This window comes from Euleptes europaea, chromosome 6 (genome assembly GCF_029931775.1).
Source record: "Euleptes europaea isolate rEulEur1 chromosome 6, rEulEur1.hap1, whole genome shotgun sequence".
NCBI classification, from domain to species: domain Eukaryota; kingdom Metazoa; phylum Chordata; class Lepidosauria; order Squamata; family Sphaerodactylidae; genus Euleptes; species Euleptes europaea.
In genome coordinates this window covers 16912501-16933051 of record NC_079317.1, presented here as the reverse complement: position 1 = coordinate 16933051, position 20551 = coordinate 16912501, and the positions used below count along the sequence as shown (strand labels likewise).

The 20551-nt window shown below is 43.9% G+C and overlaps 1 protein-coding gene across 2 annotated transcripts in view; it reads right to left on the bottom strand.

The window, feature by feature from the left end:
- CDC42BPB (CDC42 binding protein kinase beta) overlaps positions 1 to 20551 on the bottom strand; it is a 149593-nt gene that overhangs the window by 68225 nt on the left and 60817 nt on the right. For both annotated transcript variants that reach the window (XM_056850682.1, XM_056850683.1), the window contains exons 6-11: positions 19441 to 19534; positions 12332 to 12532; positions 8836 to 9084; positions 6821 to 6900; positions 3911 to 4077; positions 3693 to 3812 (exon numbers count right to left, since the gene is read on the bottom strand). In XM_056850682.1, coding sequence (XP_056706660.1) covers positions 3693 to 3812; positions 3911 to 4077; positions 6821 to 6900; positions 8836 to 9084; positions 12332 to 12532; positions 19441 to 19534 — 911 coding nt within the window. The remainder of the gene's footprint in view (positions 1 to 3692; positions 3813 to 3910; positions 4078 to 6820; positions 6901 to 8835; positions 9085 to 12331; positions 12533 to 19440; positions 19535 to 20551) is intronic.

Sequence of the window (20551 nt, the reverse complement as noted above, 5' to 3'; positions counted from 1 at the left end):
CAGCACTTTTGCCTCTTGGGAAAACCTCTCTTGTTTCTTTGGGTTTATCCTGTGTGTTTTCCCCTCTTCAGCATAGTAAGTTTCCTGACTGTTCAGTCAAAGAGGAAGGAAAATCTTCCTGCTGGAAAAAAAAAAGACGTTTGGTTTCTTCAGGCTCTGTAAACTCTTCAGAGGTTTCTCCATCCTCTCTGTCTGAGGAAAGATCTGAAGTTTTGGGTCATAAAATCATAGAATCATAGAGTTGGAAGGGACTACCAGGGTCATCAAGTCCAACCCCCTGCACAATGCAGGAAATTCACAACTACCTCGCCCGCACACCTTGTGACCAGAAGATGGCCAAGATGCCTTCCCATCACCCTTATCCTGCGCTGCTGCAAGAACTGTTAGGCAGTGTTTCTTTGCTGTCTTTGGGGGTTACCGCACTTGTATTCCCAGCGATGTATTAAGAGTTTGAAAACGTTATAAAAAATACTGTTCGCACTTTGGCCCCTTTAGCTGTGAAGATGTCTTCCAACCATTTATAAACCGTGGTATCCAAAAACCCTTTTAAAGCGATGTTTTTAATAACATTTTCAAACTCTTAATACATCGCTGGGAATACAAAGTGCAGTAACCACCTTTGTTGGCCGGTTTTTCCCAACGCTTCTTTCAGCACGAGAACATCTTCCTGAGGCAGCCTTGCAGGGCTGCTCTATCTGAGTCTCTTTTATTTTTAGAAGGGGGGGGAAGGGAGAGGGAGAACAAGACGAGTTTTGCCTAAGGTGTTTGTGCCCTCCTGTGGCTAGTTGGGAGCATATCTGATGGCAGACTAATTAACTCTTCAGCCACCATGCTTTTCAGCCATTCTGCAATTCCCAGGGATGATTTGGGATATGACATCCCCCCAAATTTAATGTTGCTGCTGTCTGTGGACGAAGGGGACTGGTGCTGTGCAGCTGCACTGAAAAACAGCCCTGTATTGGGCTCATCCTCATCGCAGCAATTTTTTCCCTCTCTCTTAACTCTGTGCTGATACTCTACCAGCGTGGTGTAGTGGTTAAGAGTGGTGGTTTGGAGCGGTGGACTCTGATCTGGAGAACCAGGTTTTGATTCCCCACTCCTCCACATGAGCAGCGGAGGCTAATCTGATGAACCGAGTTGGTTTCCCCACTCCTACACATGAAGCCAGCTGGGTGACCTTGGGCTAGTCACAGCTCTCTCAGCCCCATCTACCTCACAGGGTGTCTGTTGTGGGGAGGGAATTGAAGGTTATTGTAAGCTGGTTTGATTCTTCCTTAAGTGGTAGAGAAAGTTGGCATATAAAAACCAACTCTTCCTCTCCTTCGAATTGGGGGATTAGCCTTCCCCAGCCTGAGTTCCCTCCCCTGGGAAGTGACAACCTGATTGACACTGTAATGCAGGGCATCTCCCCTGAAGCTGGTTCTGGGGATCACTGATTGCGCTTCTTCATCCATGGAGGACATATAGCCACCTGAGGCCTCCTCTCCAGGGATCTGGGATTCCACTGTCTGAGCTAAAGCAGTAAGCTGATAAGCAAAATAATGGAGGGAGAGGTTTTTCTGGATTATAAACAAAGAGAGGAAGGAGAGGAACAACCAAAGTAGGACACGTAGCCACAGGAAAGCAGAGGGATCTGATGGAGGACCGAGCTCCTCTAACAGCCTATCCTCATTTCCTATCCCAGAAGTGACATGCGGATGAGGGCAACTCACACCAGTGGAGGCAGGAAGTTAAATACAGGATCTGCCTGATGATCTGGAAAGGGAGGGGGGATTTCCCATGCTAAGATGCCCTCCCCTGCTCAGAGAAAGAACTTCCTCCACTAATGGAAATCGACTGCTACAACAGCTGCTCAAGGGGAAAGGAGGCCGTCGCTGGTGCCTCACCTTCTGCTCCGTCAACTGATGTTATCACGCCAGCAGCAGGGTTAGCGAAAGGAGGCAATGTTACAATGCCACTGGTTGTGAACTCTGATGAAAATCTAATCCAATTTCCCCAAATTTGGAGGATCAGCTGTGACGGGGTATGTATGGATTGTCCCCTGCCCCACTATCATTTGTACATAAAGGATGAGTTTGCATTTTACTCACTGCCTGCAAACAGAGACTAAATTTTCCACACATTTTGAAGACTTGGGGGAAACCTTGGGGAGGGGAGAGCAAGGACACAGAAATTTTGATAAACACTGAAGCCTATTTAATACTCACTTTCTTATCAAAGCTAAGCTTACTTTACTGCTTTAATAATATGAAATGCATTATTCATACATGGTTAGCATATAAAATTATATTACTTGGCATTTTAATGCTATCTTAAATTTGTTTGTGCGAAATTTGCACATGTACCCAGAATCAGCGAATGTACTGCTGCATCTTGTGATATCTAAAAGCACATTCACCTTCGCTTTGGCCATGTGAGAAGGAAAAATAAAAATTGAAAATAGGAACCATGAACGTTGTAGTAAAACGAAAGCTCTCCATATTTGCACTGAAAACAGTATTAAGAGCTATTGTCTGGTTTGGATAGATTTTTGTTTATTGTGACATTTTAAGTCTACCCTTGTCAAAATTCAAGGTTGGAGGGGTGACCCAGAACCCCCCCCCCAACCCCCCAATGTTCAAGGCCAGTGAGAAGTTGAAATGAACTGCTGCCACGATTAACGCTCAGAACAAGGGGGCACATTGCTTTCCCTTCTCCACCTTAAGAACATTAATTATGGCAAAACAAAAACAATCTATGATTCAATGTGCTAATATAGCATATGAGTTTTGACATTGCGTGAAGGGTAGAGGCGTTCCAATTTGTCCTTCCCTTTCTCCAGAATGTATCAGCGGTGGAAAATGCCGTCAGGCTGCAACCAACGTATGGATACTCTGCAGGGTTTTCTTGGCAAGAGACAAACAGAGGTGCTTCGCCATTACCTGCCTCTCAGTAGCAACCCTGGTCTTCCCTGGTGGTCTCCCATCCAAGTACTAACCAGGGCCGACCTTGCTTAGCTTCCAAGATTGAGCTAGCCTGGGCCACCTAGGTCGGATATTACTGAGACAATTTTGGAAGCAAAGATTCCACGCGTCGCAACTAAGGCACATCATATACATGTTGTAAATACCTAATTAACTAATAGGTCCACAAGAAAAACTGCTGGTGACATCTGTTGGATTAATACTGTCAACCTAAAAATGAAGGTTCTCAGCACAGTAAGTGAATGAAGGATCCACTTTGGCAGGTATCGTACTAAAGTGAAATATGCAGCAACCTGAAAAAAATTTTTATGAGCGACTCTCGCATCAAATTCCACAGATAAAGCTGGCACCTTTGTGGGAGAAAGCAAGATTAGGAGAAGAGGATATCCTGGGATTTTAATGAAACACAGAAAAAATATCAAATTATCTAAATGAGCCTGTACAGATTTCTCGTATTCTTGAATTCCCTTGTGGGAGTACCTCCTATCAGGCTGAAGGAAGCTTTAGAAACAAGATAAGCTCTCATTCAAAAATAAATAAATTCTAAATGCTATTTAACATTTTGCTGCCACAGCTCTTGAAAGCCGCATTAGAACCTAATCTGTCACACATTTACACAAGCAGTGCTCTAACAGGGGACTAACAAGGAACAGATCTTCCCTGCTGGAATTATTTCATCCTTGTTCTAGAACAAGGGGAGAAACCCATTAAAATATGCTGGTCACCTACCTGCTATTTTGTTTTTCAAGCGTTCTATTTCCTCATTTAACTTCTTTATTTCTTTATCCCGGCTTGTGTTTGTCGTTAGGCGAGCAGAACCGTGAAGGGACTGAACAGCTTGGGTGGATTCTTAAATTGAATGAGAAGCACACACCATGTTCAGCCAAATTTGACATGTTCTACCACTTCGCCGCATGCAGCACCAAAGGGAAATGACAGGGGATCACCTTGCAACTTCCTGCTCAGCTCCAGCTTCTCCTGCTCCAGCCTTCGTATTCTCCTTTCGTAGGCCTCTATTTGCAAGCTGTTCTCCAAGTCGCGCTGCACATCCTCGTCTTTGGTTATTCCGCTGGACTGCATCACCCCCCTAAGTGAGCCTCTATCCGAAAAGCAGCTGGAACCAGAATACAGAACAGAACACATCCTAAGGACAAGTCCCATCAATGGCCATGGACAATGAAGAAGAGTTGGTTTTTATATGCTGACTTTCTCTACCACTTAAGGAAGAATCAAACTAGCTTACAATCACCTTCCCTTCCCCTTCCCACAACAGACACCCTGTGAGGTTGGTGGGGCTGAGAGAGCTGTGACTAGCCCAAGGACAAGCTGGCCTTATGTGTAGGAGTGGGGAAACCAACCCAGTTTACCAGATTAGGGTCCATCGCTCATGTGGAGGAGTGGGGAATCAAACCTGGTTCTCCAGATTAGAGTCCACCGCTCTTAACCACTACACCATGCTGGTAGTAAACCAGAGGTAGTAAAACCTCTCATTACCAGCACAAGGAGGCAGGATCGGGTGGGGGGGGGAAGGGAAGCCATGGCTTCTATGCCCTGCTTGTCATTTGCTCTACAGGGCAAGAGGTGTGGCCGCTATGTAAAGCAGGTTGCTAGAATAGATGGATCACCAATCTGCTCTAGCAAGGCTCTACTGATGTTCTTAACTGATGTGTTTGACCCTAAGGAGTAGGTTTCCTGTTAAGAACTCAATAGCTTTAAAACACCTGTTAAGGTCATGTTCCGTAATGTGCTGTCAGGTTGCAGCTGACTTACAGCGACCGCATAGGGTTTTCAAGACAGAGAGGAAAGGAGGTTGTTTGCCATTGTACACAACAGAAATTCCTCTTTCCGAGCAGGTTTGCAGGTAAAGAACTGCAATAAGGTGCAGCTCCTCGGCTTTTTTCCTCCAGCCCCACTTAGCATTCAGGAAGGTTTAAGAGGGAGGAAGCTGATGAGGGCAATGGCAGGAACAGCTTCAGTTTCAGTGGAGACATGACAGGGAATGGGTGAGTGGGATGCCAATGCTGCTGCCTCCTTTTCCTTTTTTGGGGATTGAGCAATGTCTCCTATGGAGGACCGGTGATTTCCCTTACCTGTGAGAGGTGTCTGGGACAGATCATAGGCTTTCCAAGTAGAAGCCTAGAGATTCAATTCTCAATAAAGATGGGCATCAGGACTGGGAAAGCCCTTTGCGTGACCTCCTGGGGCACCACAGCGAATCAGAATAGAGGTTAGTCAGCTAGATGACAGCTAGTGGCATGACTCAGCTGAATACTGTTGGGCTTCACAGGTTTGTATGTAAACGTGGTGTTGGAGGAGAGTGTTACGGATACCATGGAACGCCAAAAAGACCAATAAGTGGGTTCTAGATCAAACCAAGCCTGAGATGTCCCTAGAAGCTAAAATGACTAAACTGAGGCTGTCATAGTTTGGTCACATTATGAGAAGACAAGAGTCACTGGAAAAGACAATCATGCTAGGAAAAGTTGAAAGTAGCAAGAAAAGAGGAAGACCCAACATGGGATGGATTGACTCAATAAAAGAGGCCACGGCCCTCAGTTTGCAAGACCTGAGCAAGGCTGTTAACAACTAGGATGGTTTGGAGAACATTGATTCATAGGGTCACCATGAGTCAGAAGCGACCTAACAGCACTTCACACATACACAAAGCCTGTTAACACCTCCCAAAACCCCATACTCCTATTGGCCAGCTAGATAACAAGCATTCACCGTCAACATTACCTTCACTACAAATACTGATTTGCTTAAAAACATCCTGTATGGTGAGTGCCAAGTCCACAGTCTTGGGGCAGTTAATGGAAACCAGGGAGACTGAAAACTCAGCCTTGAAACTTACTGGGTAAGTTTCAACTCTCAACCTGGGGTCTGACACACACATAAGGCCAACAACATTGTAATGCTATCCTGAACTCCCTGGAGGAAGAATGGGATAAACATTTAATTTGGAAATAATTTTATTTGGAAATACAGGTAAGCGTACACAGATTGCCCATCATGATGATGGATCCTCCTCCTTGGGACAGCTACCACCTGAGGCTTTTTAAAACTTTAAAGCCAACTTCCCAGAGTTGCGCATTTACCTTCTGATACTTAATTCCTCTCATCCTCATCCCCAAATGACATGAAACTTAAACACATTTAACTGCATTTTCTCACATTCTCCCTTGTTGGGTATAAGTACAAAGATGCTTGGAGATGCAGCTGTTTCCTGTTTCCCTCCCTCCTCTACAGCCCCTGGAGATGTTCAAATATTTGGTGCTGGAGGTTCCAGGACCCTTGTGGGCAAAAGGGCCAGGTGGCATGGGGCGCTGCAATGAGGAGGGGAAATTGGGTAATGTCCACCCCTTTTTCCTCTCCCATCAGCAGTGATCATGCTGGCGTAAGAGATTCCAGTAACACAAGAAAGGAGCCTGCCCAGTTCTCCCTCCTCGCTGCAGCGCCCCCTAGAGGACCCACCTGGGTCCCTTAACCTCCCGCTCCAGTTTTTCAGAGTTCTCAGGGGGTTGCTGAGGGAGCAGGTGGGAAAGAATTGTGCTTCTGAGCATCACTGTGGTCAGGCTTCATGGGACCCAACCACTGGTGTTTCCATAGTTGAAATATAGTTTGTAAGCTTCTTAGGGTACAGACCTGCTGCTCTACAAGGCCCTTGTACCATGATGGTATTACAAAACAGTCTATTTCAACAACAGGAAGCAAAGAAAAATAACAGAGGCTCATAAATTCATTATGACATTTTACCGGGCAATTCAAGAAATTACTCTAAAGACACGATGAATCTGTTAACCTGAACACAAGTATTTTTGCACGAACCCCCACGTCTTGAGAACTTATTCACCTACCTTTCAGTGGTGTAGGTAAACCCAACAAAAGGTAAATGCAATCCAGAAAAGCCAGTGTGAGAACCAGGTGGTATCATTTCCTACCAAAAAAAAACAAAGTCCCTAAGATTAAAGGTAAGTGAAATTTGGACAACAAGTAATATAAAACCACACAAACATATTGGGGGGCAGTGATTGCTGAAGACTGGTTTGTGTGCATGCGTGCGCACGCCGTCAAGTCACAGCTGACTTAGGGCGACCCTGTAGGGTTCTCAAGGCAAGAGATGTTCAGAGGTGGTTTGCCATCGCCTGCCTCCACATCACGCCCCTGGTATTCCCTGGAGGTCTCCCATCCAAATTCTAACCAGGGCTGACCCTGCTTAGCTGTCTGAAAACTGACGAGATTAGGCTAGCCTGGGGCTATCCAGGTCAGGGCCAAAGACTGATTTACCCGTCTTCTAATAAGGTAATGTGTTTATGCCCCACTCGGCTCATTTTGGAATGCTGTACAAGAGAGCATATTCTCTTCTACCAGCCACACATCTTCCATCCTCCTTTTGAGCAGATGCCCCTACCATGTCTCGTTTTGCTTTTTCTGACCATGGCTAATAACTTTTCCCTGTTAGGCAAAAAGCAAATGCTATCAGAATAAGGAAGGTGTGGCTGTTTTTTAAAAGCTGAGACACCTGCTCAGAATAGGGGGGTGATCTTTGGGAGAGTGTCTGCTCAGGATGAGCTGACCTGATGACGTCTTCTGGCAATGTCTTCTCATCCTCTTCAAGATGGGACAGAACAAGTATTAAGTAGTCTTGCTATGGAAATATATTCTTTCTTCTTTGCTTTTACTGGCTGCTGGAGAGAGACCTCCTGATATCTCTTCTACACTCTTCTCAGGATAATAAAGTGGCTTAACCATGGTTTGGACTGTTTATGCTTGATTTTAAAACACAGCATAGTCAGGCTGAGAGTCATTTACGGATTATGAAGACAGAAGCAGCAGAATTGTGGACTGTACAGCGTCAGAATTAGGTGGGAGTTTAAAAAGAAGCTCCGTGCGCTGTGGTCAGCTAATAAATTCAGGAAAAGATTATTAATTTTGCTCAATATCCTAAAGTCACCACTAGGAACACTCACCAGCCTGGGGTAGCAAGTGTGAGGGGGAAATGTTGGTTCATTGATTGTTGGACAAAGCTGTGCTTAACATTTTAAAGTAATTGAACAAGTAATCAGGAGGCATTTCAGAAGAAACTAAACCATTCCCCATATTTTATTAGTAACTTTTAACCAGACAGAAGAGCTAGATTCAAGTCCAGTAGCACCTTAAAGACTGAAAACATTTCCAGGGTATCTGACTAAGGGAGCTTTGACTCTCAAAAGCTTATACCCTGGAAATCTTGTTGGTCTTTAAAGGGGCTACTGGATTCGAATCTAACCATTCTACCGTAGACCAGTATGGCTACTCACCATAACTTTTAACCAGACAATCAGATACAAGCTTTATTTACCAAGACACATTATTCAGATTCATTTGTTTAAAGCAATTATACCCTAATGTTACTTTACAAGAGTTATTAGTCTCAAGTCCAGTACTACCTTTGAGACCAACAAGATTTTTAAGGTATAAGCTTTCAAGAGACAAAGCTCCCTTCATCAGATACTAGATGTTCTCCTTCAGACCATCCTTCTGAAACTTACATGAATTGTGTTCTACGGAAACCCCAAAGGTACTTGGAAACCTATTGGGTCTATTCAATAAGGAGGTCAGTAATGGTGGACAAACCTCTCTGGAAGAGTTTGCCCACCAATAAAATGCTCAGCCACAGTGGGCTACTGATTACTCTCTGGAATACTTTGTCATTTCATGTGGAGGCCAAATAGGATTGTGACTCAAGAAGGTACCTTGGAATGCTACAAAGAATCCTCTGCCCCATGAAGAAGCTCTGGGATTCGCTTATTCTTTTTAATAGGAAAACCTGTCCAACACAACTGTTTAAAAGCCACAACGTTATACAGCAAAGAAGAAAAGAAACACTCACAGGGTTTCTTAATACATCATCGTCTACATCAAAGTTCGATGTGTCTGAAGGACTGCTAACTTCTGGAATGTAAGGTGCTTCTAAGTTTCGGATATTATCCCAGTTGAGTCCTTCGAAAAATGCATGTGACTTGAAATCTTCTATTCCATTCTGACCCAAACGACGTTCTCTGCTACATATAAGCCGCTGAATTAGGTCTTTTGCATCTTCGGATACATCTGTAACATGGGATGGAAACTGAAACCTCTCCTGGGGAAGGGGGAGGGAAAGAAAGCCTTTGTTTCAAATTTCTAGAACGAGAGAACGCTGCAGAAGAAAATACTTTTACAACAGGTTTACTGAGTTGCGGTAGAATGCAGGGGAAACAGAGTTGTAGTAGTCTTATGACTATGACCTATGAGTTAACAGTCCAATATTAGAGTAAAGGCATAAACCATACTTTGCAATTAACAGCTCATTGCAGTGGCTGGGAACGGTGTGGCCGAGGCGCCGCTGAAGCACCTCCAAAGAGGTTTCCTGGCCACTGCAAGGCGAAAAAATGCCTTTTAAAAACGAAAAGTTAGAAAATGGGGAAAACACCCCATTGAAAACAGTGATGCTGTGCCAACAAAAAGCTGGTGCAGCACCGCTGTTTCTGCAGGGGGCATTCCCGAGCTGGAAGGGGTCAGCTCCACCCCTGGGAACGTCCCCCTAGGCCAGCGCCACAGTTCTCTTCCGGGATTTAGGTCCCAGAGTGGCTACGGGGGTGGTGGTGGAGCTCTGTGCAGCTCTGAGGTGCCCTGGCACCAACGGAAACGCCCCCCGCCCCAGCGTAAGTGTTCCTTATTCCGTGATAGGAGGGCACTTATGCTGACGCAGGGGTCCCGCCTCCTCCACACCACTTTCAGCCCCAAGCTCAGGAATGGGCTGTCGAGACGTTAAAGAGCACAGGATTTGAAAATACGAAAACAAAATTACCAAGTCGTTTAAATCTATGCTTTGGGAAATATCGAAATAGTGAAATGAATTATAACTTGGTAAACAGTTCATTACAGTGGACTGACCTGCAACATAGATTTTTAGAAAACTGTTTATATCACATTTCTGTGAATATCATTATTAATTGATGGAACAGGAAAACATAAGGGGTGATTTTCTATCAAGCACTTAATTCTTCTATGCTCTTTGACTTTTAACTAATACAAATCGTTAGACACTGTGTTCTCATTTATAAGCTTCTGAAGACGAGAGTACAGTGAGAGAAGTTCAGCAGTGGGTTTGGCTGCCAAGGGAGGTGGTGAGCTCCCCCTCTCTGGCAGTCTTCGAGCAGCAGCTGAACAAACACTTGTCAGGGATGCGCTAGCTGGGTCCTGCACTGAGCAGGGGGTTGGACTAGATGGCCTGTATGGCCCCTTCCAACTCCATGGTTTTATGATTCTGTGTAAATGACTGGCCCAAGGTCACCCTCCGAGTTCCATGGTAAGCAAGGATTTTGTCTTCCCCAGGCCCAATCCAATACTCTAACCTGCATACTACACTGGATCTCCTTGTTTTGTTTAGCCTCATCTGCCTTGCAGGTTTGGGAGGACTAAAAGAGATGAGGGGAGAACCTTCAAGCTCCATGGATGAAATGGGGGATTAAATATATACATACAAATCAATGTGTCTTTCACAAAATGAAAGGTCTGCTCCCCCAGTACTTAATAACCTCAGAAAGCACAAGATGAATTTTGCCTATAAATTTCATTCTTTAGGGGAATGAAGGTAATCTCTAATACATATTATATTCATGGCTTACATGTTTTTATTCTTAGAAAGAGACGGTATTTAAACTTTACAATATTTGTATACCATTTATAATATACGTAATTATTCCCAAAGCAGTTCACAATAACAGCACAATTAAAAACAATATCTATTACAACAACCAGAAATCAGCAATTACAAAAACCAGGCAGATTAAAATGGTACAGTATTTAAGTCACTAAACCAGGGGTCCCCAACGTGATGCCTACCAACACCTTTCCAGGTGCCCACCAAGAGTTTTTAGAAAGTTGGGGAAGGGGGATAGATAGGTCTCCTGCCCTGCAGGGCTTCTGATTGGCCACGGGAGTTCTGATTGGTTGAGCAACACTGCCACTACAGTGTTGATTTTATTACCTATCACTCCTCATTCCCAGGGTACTCATTTAAAAAACTGTTCCTTTTGTCCCCTGTACTTTTACTCCCTCTGTGTGTGGTTGACTCTTCCTCCCATAGTGCTGTTTTGCAGATACCCCCACCACCCTGTGTCAGAATTCCAAAGGGGCCCACAGGCTCAAAAAGATTGGGGACCCTTTGAACACGTGAAGCTGCCTTATACTGAATTAGACCCTTGGAACATCAAAGTCAATATTGTCTACTCAGACCGGCAGCGGCTCTCCAGGGTTTCAGGCAGAGGTCTTTCACAACACCTACTTGCCTAGTCCCTTTAACTGGAGATGCTGGGGATTGAACCTGGGACCTTCTGCACGCCAAGCAGATGCTCTATCACTGAGCCACAGCGCCTTGCCTTAAACAGTCAGGTAGAATCTACCAGAAAAGGCACAACAGAATAAAAGGGGCTTGACTTCTTTCCTTTAAAAGAGGGAGGGGAGTATATCAACCTGAACTTGAAGTGGAGGGAATTTCTTGGCTCAGTAATCACTACCAAAAGCCTTGTTGAAGGCAAACTCCCTAACTGATAATGAGCAAGGCTGATGAATTTTAATCATTCTTGTTTCATCTTTAATGCTGCAAACTGATTTTTAATATAACAGATTAAAACCATATGAATCATGCAATCAATATCAATAAGCGGGACTTCAAGGCAAAGCAAATTAGCAGCGCCAATCATGGCCATATTGATTTGGAAATAAATTCCACTGATTTGAATGAAACTTACTTCCAAGTAAGGAAGTTAAGCGCTGCAACTTAAGCACTCTGCGTATTCTTTCTCCCCCAAAAATGTCAAACGGGCAGAATTTAAGTCTATTTTAACAAAATACCCTTTTTTCTGTGGAAGGGACCCAAAAACTAGAAAAATCCTGACAATTTCAAGGGCAAATCCTGGAATTTCTGGAAGAATCCTGACAATTACTTATTCCTGCCATGCTCCAAATAAAGATGGGTGCAACTGTCCGAACAAACAGGTCTCTAGTAATCTGAAACCAGGCATTACTGTAGGTTTTTAAGAAAATGTTAGGTGGCCATCTGTCAGCAATGTTGATTCTATGACCTAGGCTTAAACAGATGATGAGAGGGAGGGCATCTTGGCCATCTTCTGGGCATGGAGTATGGGTCACTGTGTGTGTGTGTGTTTCCTGCATTGTGCAGGGGACTGGACTAGATGATCCTGGTGGTCCCTTCCAACTCTATGATTCTATATTACCACAGCACGGCTCTGGCAGGGCTGCCCCCCCAGAACCATTTTACATATTTTAACATTTGCAATTTCAATAGTAAATATTTCAGGGAATGTTAATTCAATAGCGCTTACTTCATGATTCATAATTTTCCCATATGTCTCCACCAGCGACTCTGCATAAAAAGGTGTTTCCCCATACAACATTTCATACATGCAGACGCCCAGCGACCACCAGTCACATTCAGGCCCATACTTTCCCATGCCATCCTCCATCGCTTGCAATATCTCAGGAGAAATGTAGTCAGGGGTGCCCACTGCTACTGAAGACTGCACCTTCAAAATAAAAAAAAAGAACAGAAAAATTCCTTAGCAACACTGACTAGATCATGCGGATTGCATTCAGATATCACAATAAATTCTAGTTTGCTTAAACTAGTTTGTTGCACAAACCCTGGTTAGTCCATCAGACATACATAATGGATGACCACAGGTTCACAAATCTCAATTAGTCTGCTACTTGGCTCCCTTCATGTCTCCAAGCGGAATCCCTAGATACAATCCCAAGTTCCCTTGCAGCGTCAAACTGCTGGCAAAGCCTAACTACATACGTACCCCTCTTGCTATTGGTAGGCTGCAATAAATGGGAGAACACTGGGAGGGGGTAGAGAAGCAGCTGAGGGAGCCGGCGTGGTGTAGTGGTTAAGAGTGGTGGTTTGGAGCGGTGGACTCTGATCTGGAGAACCGAGTTTGATTCCCCACACCTCCACATGAGTGGCGGAGGCTAATCTGGTGAACTGGATTTGTCTCCCCACTCCTCCACATGAAGCCAGCTGGGTGACCTTGGGCTAGTCACACTCTCTCAGCCCCACCTATCTCACAGGGTGTCTGTTGTGGGGAAGGAAGGTAAGCCGGTTTCTGTCTTAAGTGGTAGAGAAAGTCGGCAAATAAAAACCAACTCTTCTTTTTCAAACTAAGCCTCCTCAACCTCCCCCCCCCTCGAGCTACTTCATGGATTTCCTGAACTTTTAAGAACTAAAACACTCCCACCTCCTTTCTCTCTTGCCGTTTTGCTGCTTTTTAAATTTTGTATTGAGAGAGACTGAAATCTCCAAAGTAGATTCCTTCTTACTACTAAGAAGGGAAATGTGTGAAGAGAAGACAGAAGAAAGTGGTCTGTGGGGGGGGGGGTGAGCATCTTTATAAAGCATCAACAGCTGGATGATGCTGGAATAGCAAGTGCTTGCTTATGCTGGTCTGTGCTTCTCTCTCTGCATGCAGGAGGCTAAAACAGATGGTCCTGTTGCGTGGACCAGGGTTTCTGCATTCAAACTTCATGACGTAATAATCCGATGCAAACCACGACACAGAATCCCAGGTTAGCACTCACCAACAAACCACAGTTTGCTGGACAGCCTGCATTTAAACACCACACTAATCTGAAGTTTAATCAAACAGCTGTGTTCATCGTTAAATCTGAATGACAGCAAATCATGATGTCTAATAGGGCTAGGGCAAAAAAGAGTGTTACAGACATTCTTGACAATAGTTATTTCAAGCGATTATATTTTATAAAAATATTTTTATGTCAACATTTTAAAGACTTCTAATTTTTCGGGTTAGATTTCAGTCCAATAATACCTTACAGACCAACAAGATTTTTGGGATATGAAGCTGCCTTATACTGAATAAGACCCTTGGTCCATCTAAGTCAGTATTGTCTACTGGCAGCAGCTCTCCAGGGTCTCAGACTGAAGTCTTTCATATCACCTACCTGCATAGTCCCTTTAACTGGAGGTGCTGGAGATTGAACCTGGGGCCTTCTGCATGCCAAGCAGATGCTCTACCATTGAGCCATGGCCCCTCCCCTAAAAGTTTTATAGAGTTAAAGCTCCCTTCATGAGATATGTGTCAGAATGGAGATCTCAGTCCTTATATCCCAGTCCGAAGTTGGGAAGGATGTTGCCAAGAAGGAACTTACGATGCAGAGGTACAATGCACACTGTAATCAGCTAGATGAGAGATTCTTAGGAGCATAAAATCAGCATCAGTGGTGAGACCTCACAGACTTCATTCAGGGTTTAGTTTCCCTTACTTTAAGTTTTCTTTCTCAGAGGTTCTGAGCGGGGGCAGTCTTTTATGATTAAAAGGCAACTCTCTCTTGGCTGCAGTTATGATCTTGTCACTAACAAGAAGGGAAGGGGGTTCCCTTTCACTCCCAGACCAAGCCTGGAAGAGTTCCACTCATAATACATGTAGTTAGCACCATATTAAATAAACACACTAAGTTTCAAACTGGGGAAAGTAAGAGTTTCGCATCTTTCCCCCCCTTTCCTTCTTCTAAAAGGAAAGGAAGACATACCACCAAACTTGAATTGCCTGTGTCTGCTATGAAGACATACTGGCAATACCAAATAAAGTACATCTTTAGCTTTCTATCTGGGCACATGGGGGCTGGGGAGAGACTGCTCCGCCCTGCAACCAATGGGAATGAAAATTCATGTCATGTTCTTTCTCGAGTGGTCACAGTGATAGGGCAGGCTTCTGATGGGATGTACCACAGTCGTACATTCTAAGCGCAGAGATATTTCACATATGGCACTGAAAAACAACGTTTTAAATTATTCTCCTGCCAAAAGCTGCCTAGGCTTAACAGCGTATGTCCATATGGTGGTGCCTATTATGGGTTGCATCCCAAGTATTCAGGAGAAGAGGTTGCTCTCCTTGAAAAGTAAGCTGTGAGCCTCTCTGGAGGCTGATTACCTTCTTCTTGATAAGATCAATAGGCGTACTATTTAATCTACTGGGTTATCATCAAGGAAGACACCCAGGTCCCTTAAAAGAGATGAAAAGAAATTCAGGGATTCAGATTTTCTTGGAACACAGAAGTTTGTTACATCTAGACGGTGCCATTCTCATTCTTTCTGGTAACCCATGTTTGAGCAAGAAGATTATTCTGTTCTAGGCAAGATGCTTGAGTCAGTTCTAAGCATTGCTCCATCTTCATGGAAATGAAGCGATCTTTATTAACTGATAAAATGGTAAGTTCAGACACTATGTGGAGAAGCAATGCCTAAGAGGAATGTCATCTTGACAGATTCTTTAAAGAATCAGTAGCCTTTGGCCCAAAGGGACATTGGTAATGGAAGGCAGAGGCAGCATGGTGTAGTGGGAAAGAGCAGCGGACTCTAATCTGGAGAACCAGGTTTGATTCCCCACTCCTACGGGTTTGTTTCCGCACTCCTACACATGAAGCCTGCTGGGTGACCTTGGACTAGTCACAGTTCTCACCAAGCTCTCTCTCAGCCCCACCTACCTCACAAGGTGTCTGTTGTGGGGAGAGGAAGGCGATTATAAACTGGTTTTAAGATTCCTTAAAGGTAGAGAAAATGAGGGTATAAACCAACTCTTCTTCTTCTACAGTTAAATAAAGGGATTAATTAATTGTATGAAAGTTTAGCAGAAATTCTCCCAGAGGAATCTATGAATATAGGGATGCTATGATAGATCTGCATGAAGGCAATAAAGTGGAAGTGACACTATCAGAATATCCAAGTCCAATTAACCGCTGCCATTCAAACTTCTAAACTGAGAGTTGAACACATTTCAGTTGGGTGTGTTAAAACCAGGCTTTGAGAAAGAAGATCCCCTGCGGTGGAAGGTATGACAGATTGCCAGGCAACCAATGAAAAAGCTCTGTTGTCAACACACATCTGAGCCAGAAAACCAACTATCAGTTTGGCTTGTACCTTTTGCTTCAGCACTTTCTGGATAACCTGGAGATCAATTCGAAGGAAACATGTACAGTAGTCTTTCTGGCATCTCTTACCAATGCTTGTTAGCACAGGAACAGAGAACATAATTTGTTCACTTGAAGGATGTCCTGAGTGGCTAACAAATTGGTCGGTCTCTAACCTCCCAAATGTTTACACAATCACAAATACTGTAGGATTAAGTTGCCCTCAGATTGGTCCACTTTCCTCCTGCTGAGGCAGTCTGCAGTTATATTCTTGACACCCGCATTGAGCTCTGCCCTGATGAGAGGTGGGGTTCTATTCTGAATAACATGAACGCTTCCTTGTGAAATAGCATGATCTCATGCCTCTATGATGGTTCATGTGACCTTTTGCTGATATATAGTTTACATGGACATGTAGTTTGCTTTGAAATGCTAGAAAAACCTGTTGTATCACTGAGTTCTAGCCAACTGACAGTCGTCTTGGCCTCCTTCTGAGACTTGGTTCCTTGTTCTGTTGGAAACGGGGGCTGGCACCTGTTGATCAAAAGGCAGGGCTTTTCCAAGAAAAGAAACATGGAACTCAGACAGCCATTATCCTACTACCACACCAGTTCCTTGTGTGGGTATATTTGAACCCTCAGCAGTCCTCGTGGGGGAGTGGTAGTTTTTGTAGTGGGTGGCTCCGAACCATGCCATGGGATCATGTCCACAAAGGAGACCACAATAAGGAAGGATGGCAAATACACAGAATGCATCAGAAAGATTAAAAATACATTATTGTATGACAGTCACCGTAAGAGTAAGTAAAGACACCAGATTTTGTCAGGAAAGTTTTTAAAACACTGGCAGCCAGCACTCTCCTGCTGGACTGCCCCCCTTTCCTCCAGTAGGAAACAGTGGACAGGTGTGCTGAGGGGCCCCTACTCTGAGAGCCAGAGTGGTGTAGTGGTTTAGAGCGGCGGTTTGGAGCGGTGGACTCTGATCTGGAGGACTGGGTTTGATTCCCCACTCATCCACGTGAGCGGAGGAGGCTAATCTGGTGAACTGGATTTGTCTCCCCACTCCTCCACATGAAGCCAGCTGGGTGACCTTGGGCTAGTCCCACTCTCTCAGCCCCACCTACCTCACAGGGTGTCTGTTGTGGGGAGGGGAAGGGAAGGTGACTGTAAGCCAGTTTAGATTCTTCCTTAAGTGGTAGAGAAAGTCGGCACACAAAAACCAAGTCTTCTTCTTCTTCTTCTACTCCAGGGGTCTGTAAAATTGAACCCCTTTTTCTACTCTGATTGAAACTTGGGGGGTCTTCAGATTAGAGGGAGGACTATGTTCCGTGCATGCTTGGTGCCATTATCTTTAAAAATAGCTGCACCAGAATCTCAAGTTTGTTCCCCCCACTGAAAATAATGGTGCCAAAATTTCAGAACACCCCTCCCCCAAACCCAAACAACATGGATTTGAATCCTGAACTGGTACTATCTTACCCAAAAACCAGGAATATGTGCTCAAGGTATGTCTCTCCCCCTAAACCCCAGATGTGAAATTACAATTGTTTTCCTCATAGCATGAAGGCTTCTTCCCTTCTATGAAGGAGCTTGGAAAGAGCTTATTGGGTTTTGGGAGTTTGGTTTGAAATAATTCGTGAAACTCTCGAATGTGTATTGGATCTGAAGTCTCATAAAGAAAGAGATCCTTTGACTTCCTTCCATAATGAGGGAAGAGCTTTTCCTGGTCCTTAGCTTTGACTTAATTTTCATCTAGTGACTCCAGGGATTCAGTGAAAAGAACACTTCAAAAGCAGGATCAGGATGCTAGTTTGACTCCCCCGTAGTGTATCCAGCTGTTTCTGCATACTGCCATATTTGTGACCATTGTGTGTGTTAAGTAGCTTCTTACTCATGGCAACCCTATGAATCAATGTCCTCCAAAACATCCTATCTTTTACAGCCTTGCTCAGGTCTTGCAAATTGAGGACTGAGTCAATCCATCTCTTGTTGGGTCTTCCTCTTTTCCTGCTGCCTTCAACTTTTCCTAGCATGATTGTCTTTTCCAGTGACTCTTGTCTTCACATAATGTGACCAAACTACAATAGCCTCCGTTTAGTCATTCTAGAATTACTCTGGCCTAAAACTGAATACAATCTATTGATGAATCTGCTAAAAAATGGTTCAGAAAGAGGTATATTAAGATCATCTTTAATCCCTCTGGGTTGAGCTATCTCAGCAAGAGGCAAGGTTACCTGCCAAGAGGTGAGTAATGAGTTGGCTGCTGGAGCCCAAAGCATGCCTCGGGCGGCTTCAATTTTCCCCTTCTCAAGGCTGGTTTTACGGATTTAATCACACAGACCCTTAGGCAAACATCCATGTCAGCAGGGATTACTGAAGAAGAGCTTAAGGTTGCCAGTGAGGCAGCTAACAAAGGTATTTTAAGTTTGCTCATTTCCCAAGGAAGTACGCAAAATTTAGAAGCTAGTCTATGAGACATGTTGTTTACAGGTAGGAACCTCATATTTTGTTTTGGCTAAATTGTCAATAGATGTCAGGGAAAATGAATTGTGAAGGGCTTGAAAAGACCTGAAAGAAGGCTGCCTCAGAGCCTTTGAGGTGGCTGGTGGAACTTCCCTCCCCTTCCCCTTTGATGTAAATGAATCAAGCTATTCTCAGACTACTGATGTAAGTGGTTAGTTTTAGCGCTTTCAGATGAAACTCAGACCACTTTGGGCAATAGTTTTGGGGACATATCAGAGGGGAACAGACATTCTTCCCTCTGGTTCCTCCTCCGATTGCTCTCCCTTCTTTGGGAGAGAGTTGACATCCATGTCTTCTGAAAACGCAGATGATTGGCCCATGGCGGTAATGCGGGCTCTGTGAGCAGCAATTATCATCTACCTGTCGCCTTTCTGAGCTATGGTCAGAGGAACAAACCTGGCTAGAGCCACAAAGAGCTGCATTCCTATCAATGAAGACTATGCCACTCCTGGAAACCATGGAAAATGAAACTGCATAATTTGTAGGCGTACAAGGAAGTTTACATTTAATTCCTGCTCCCAGAATTTGGGAAAGACCTAGCGTTTTCTCCCTGAAAGCAAACTATACAGCTGAATCCTCAGTTTATTCAAAAAAAGCAGGTGAAATAGACCATAGAGTTCCATGCTGAGAGGCTTTAGCTCCCTTAAAGACAAATTCATGGGTTTTAACTTATAAAAATTATCACCACAGTTTTGAGATATGTTATATTCTTTATATACAAAACCAAACTAACTTAATTTGCTTTACAAGAGCTTACGTAGGAACCGAAGAGGAACGAGACAAAATCATATGATGTTCCATACATAAAATATCTTATCCCACTTGGGCTTCTGCACAACTATACACCACTAACCCATCCCATGGTGTCTTTCTATTCATCTAACTCTAGAGTAACAGATTCCTTCAAAGGGTTCTTATACATTGCAGTAACTTAAAAAGTCCTGTTTTGAAAAGAATTCATATAAAATGTTATCAGTACATACAGTGCCATCCTCGCTCATCTTCAGACATGATCCAAAGTCTGCCAGGCGGATATGGCCGTTCACATCCAGCAAAACATTATCGGGCTTTATATCTCTGATTTTAAAAAAGAAAAGAGATTACTCTCACACGGTATAGACATTAAGTCAAAACTAGCTTTGCTGAGTAATTATTAATCCACATAAGCAGTCAATCATGTATTTTACTCCACTGCTGCATTCACTTGATTATAAATGCAGGTGCAATTTTGTAATAGTGTCAGGGATTTAGAAATTGTCATGTTGAAACAGTGGCGGACTGGCCACTGGCCATTATGTCAGCTTGCCCGATGGCAAGTGGGCCCTGTGGGCCCCTGATGAAGTGAGCCCCCTTAAACATGAGACAATATATTAAAAATAAAAATTAATAAAAATTAAATGATAGCCTTATAGTTGTGGGTGGGCCCCCTTTGTCTCCTGGCAACCAATATTTTTAGACCCAGTCCGCCACTGTGTTGAAAACAGATTCCTTCAAACTGGCTGCTAAAAAAACACAACCCCCCTCAAACCGGAAACAGTCATTAAAACAAACTGAAGACCTCAAAATACGTTCCAAAGATGAAGTTCAGACCTGACTGCACTGTTAGCCCTTCGTGCCAGACTACAGACACAGCAGTTCAACATAAATACCAAGTGGCAGAAGTCGCCTGCAGATGGCAAGGCAGGAAAGCCCAAAAGAAACTGCAAGGGGTCCAAACATGCCAGCAAATTAAAAGATGATCTTTCAACAGTCGTAAGCACAAAGGATACGTTAGAAGCATTATCGCCGTGACACTCATCCAGTTATAAAGTTGTCATGCGCCACTAAAATGACTTGTATCTGACATGGCATTTTGTTCCCAAAAATCAGATAAGCGTGGCATAAATACCGCTGTACTAAATATAATCCACTTATTTTTTGCAAAATAGCTACTGTTTCAAAAGCCAAATGTAATGGTATCCTTATAAAATGGGCAAACTTTAGCAGTTTATCTATTCCTGACTGCTGGTGGCAACATGGAAGCATTGCCTAGTGACAATGGTGTGTGTGTGTGTGTGTGTGTGTGTGTGTGTGTGTGTGTGTGTGTGAGAGAGA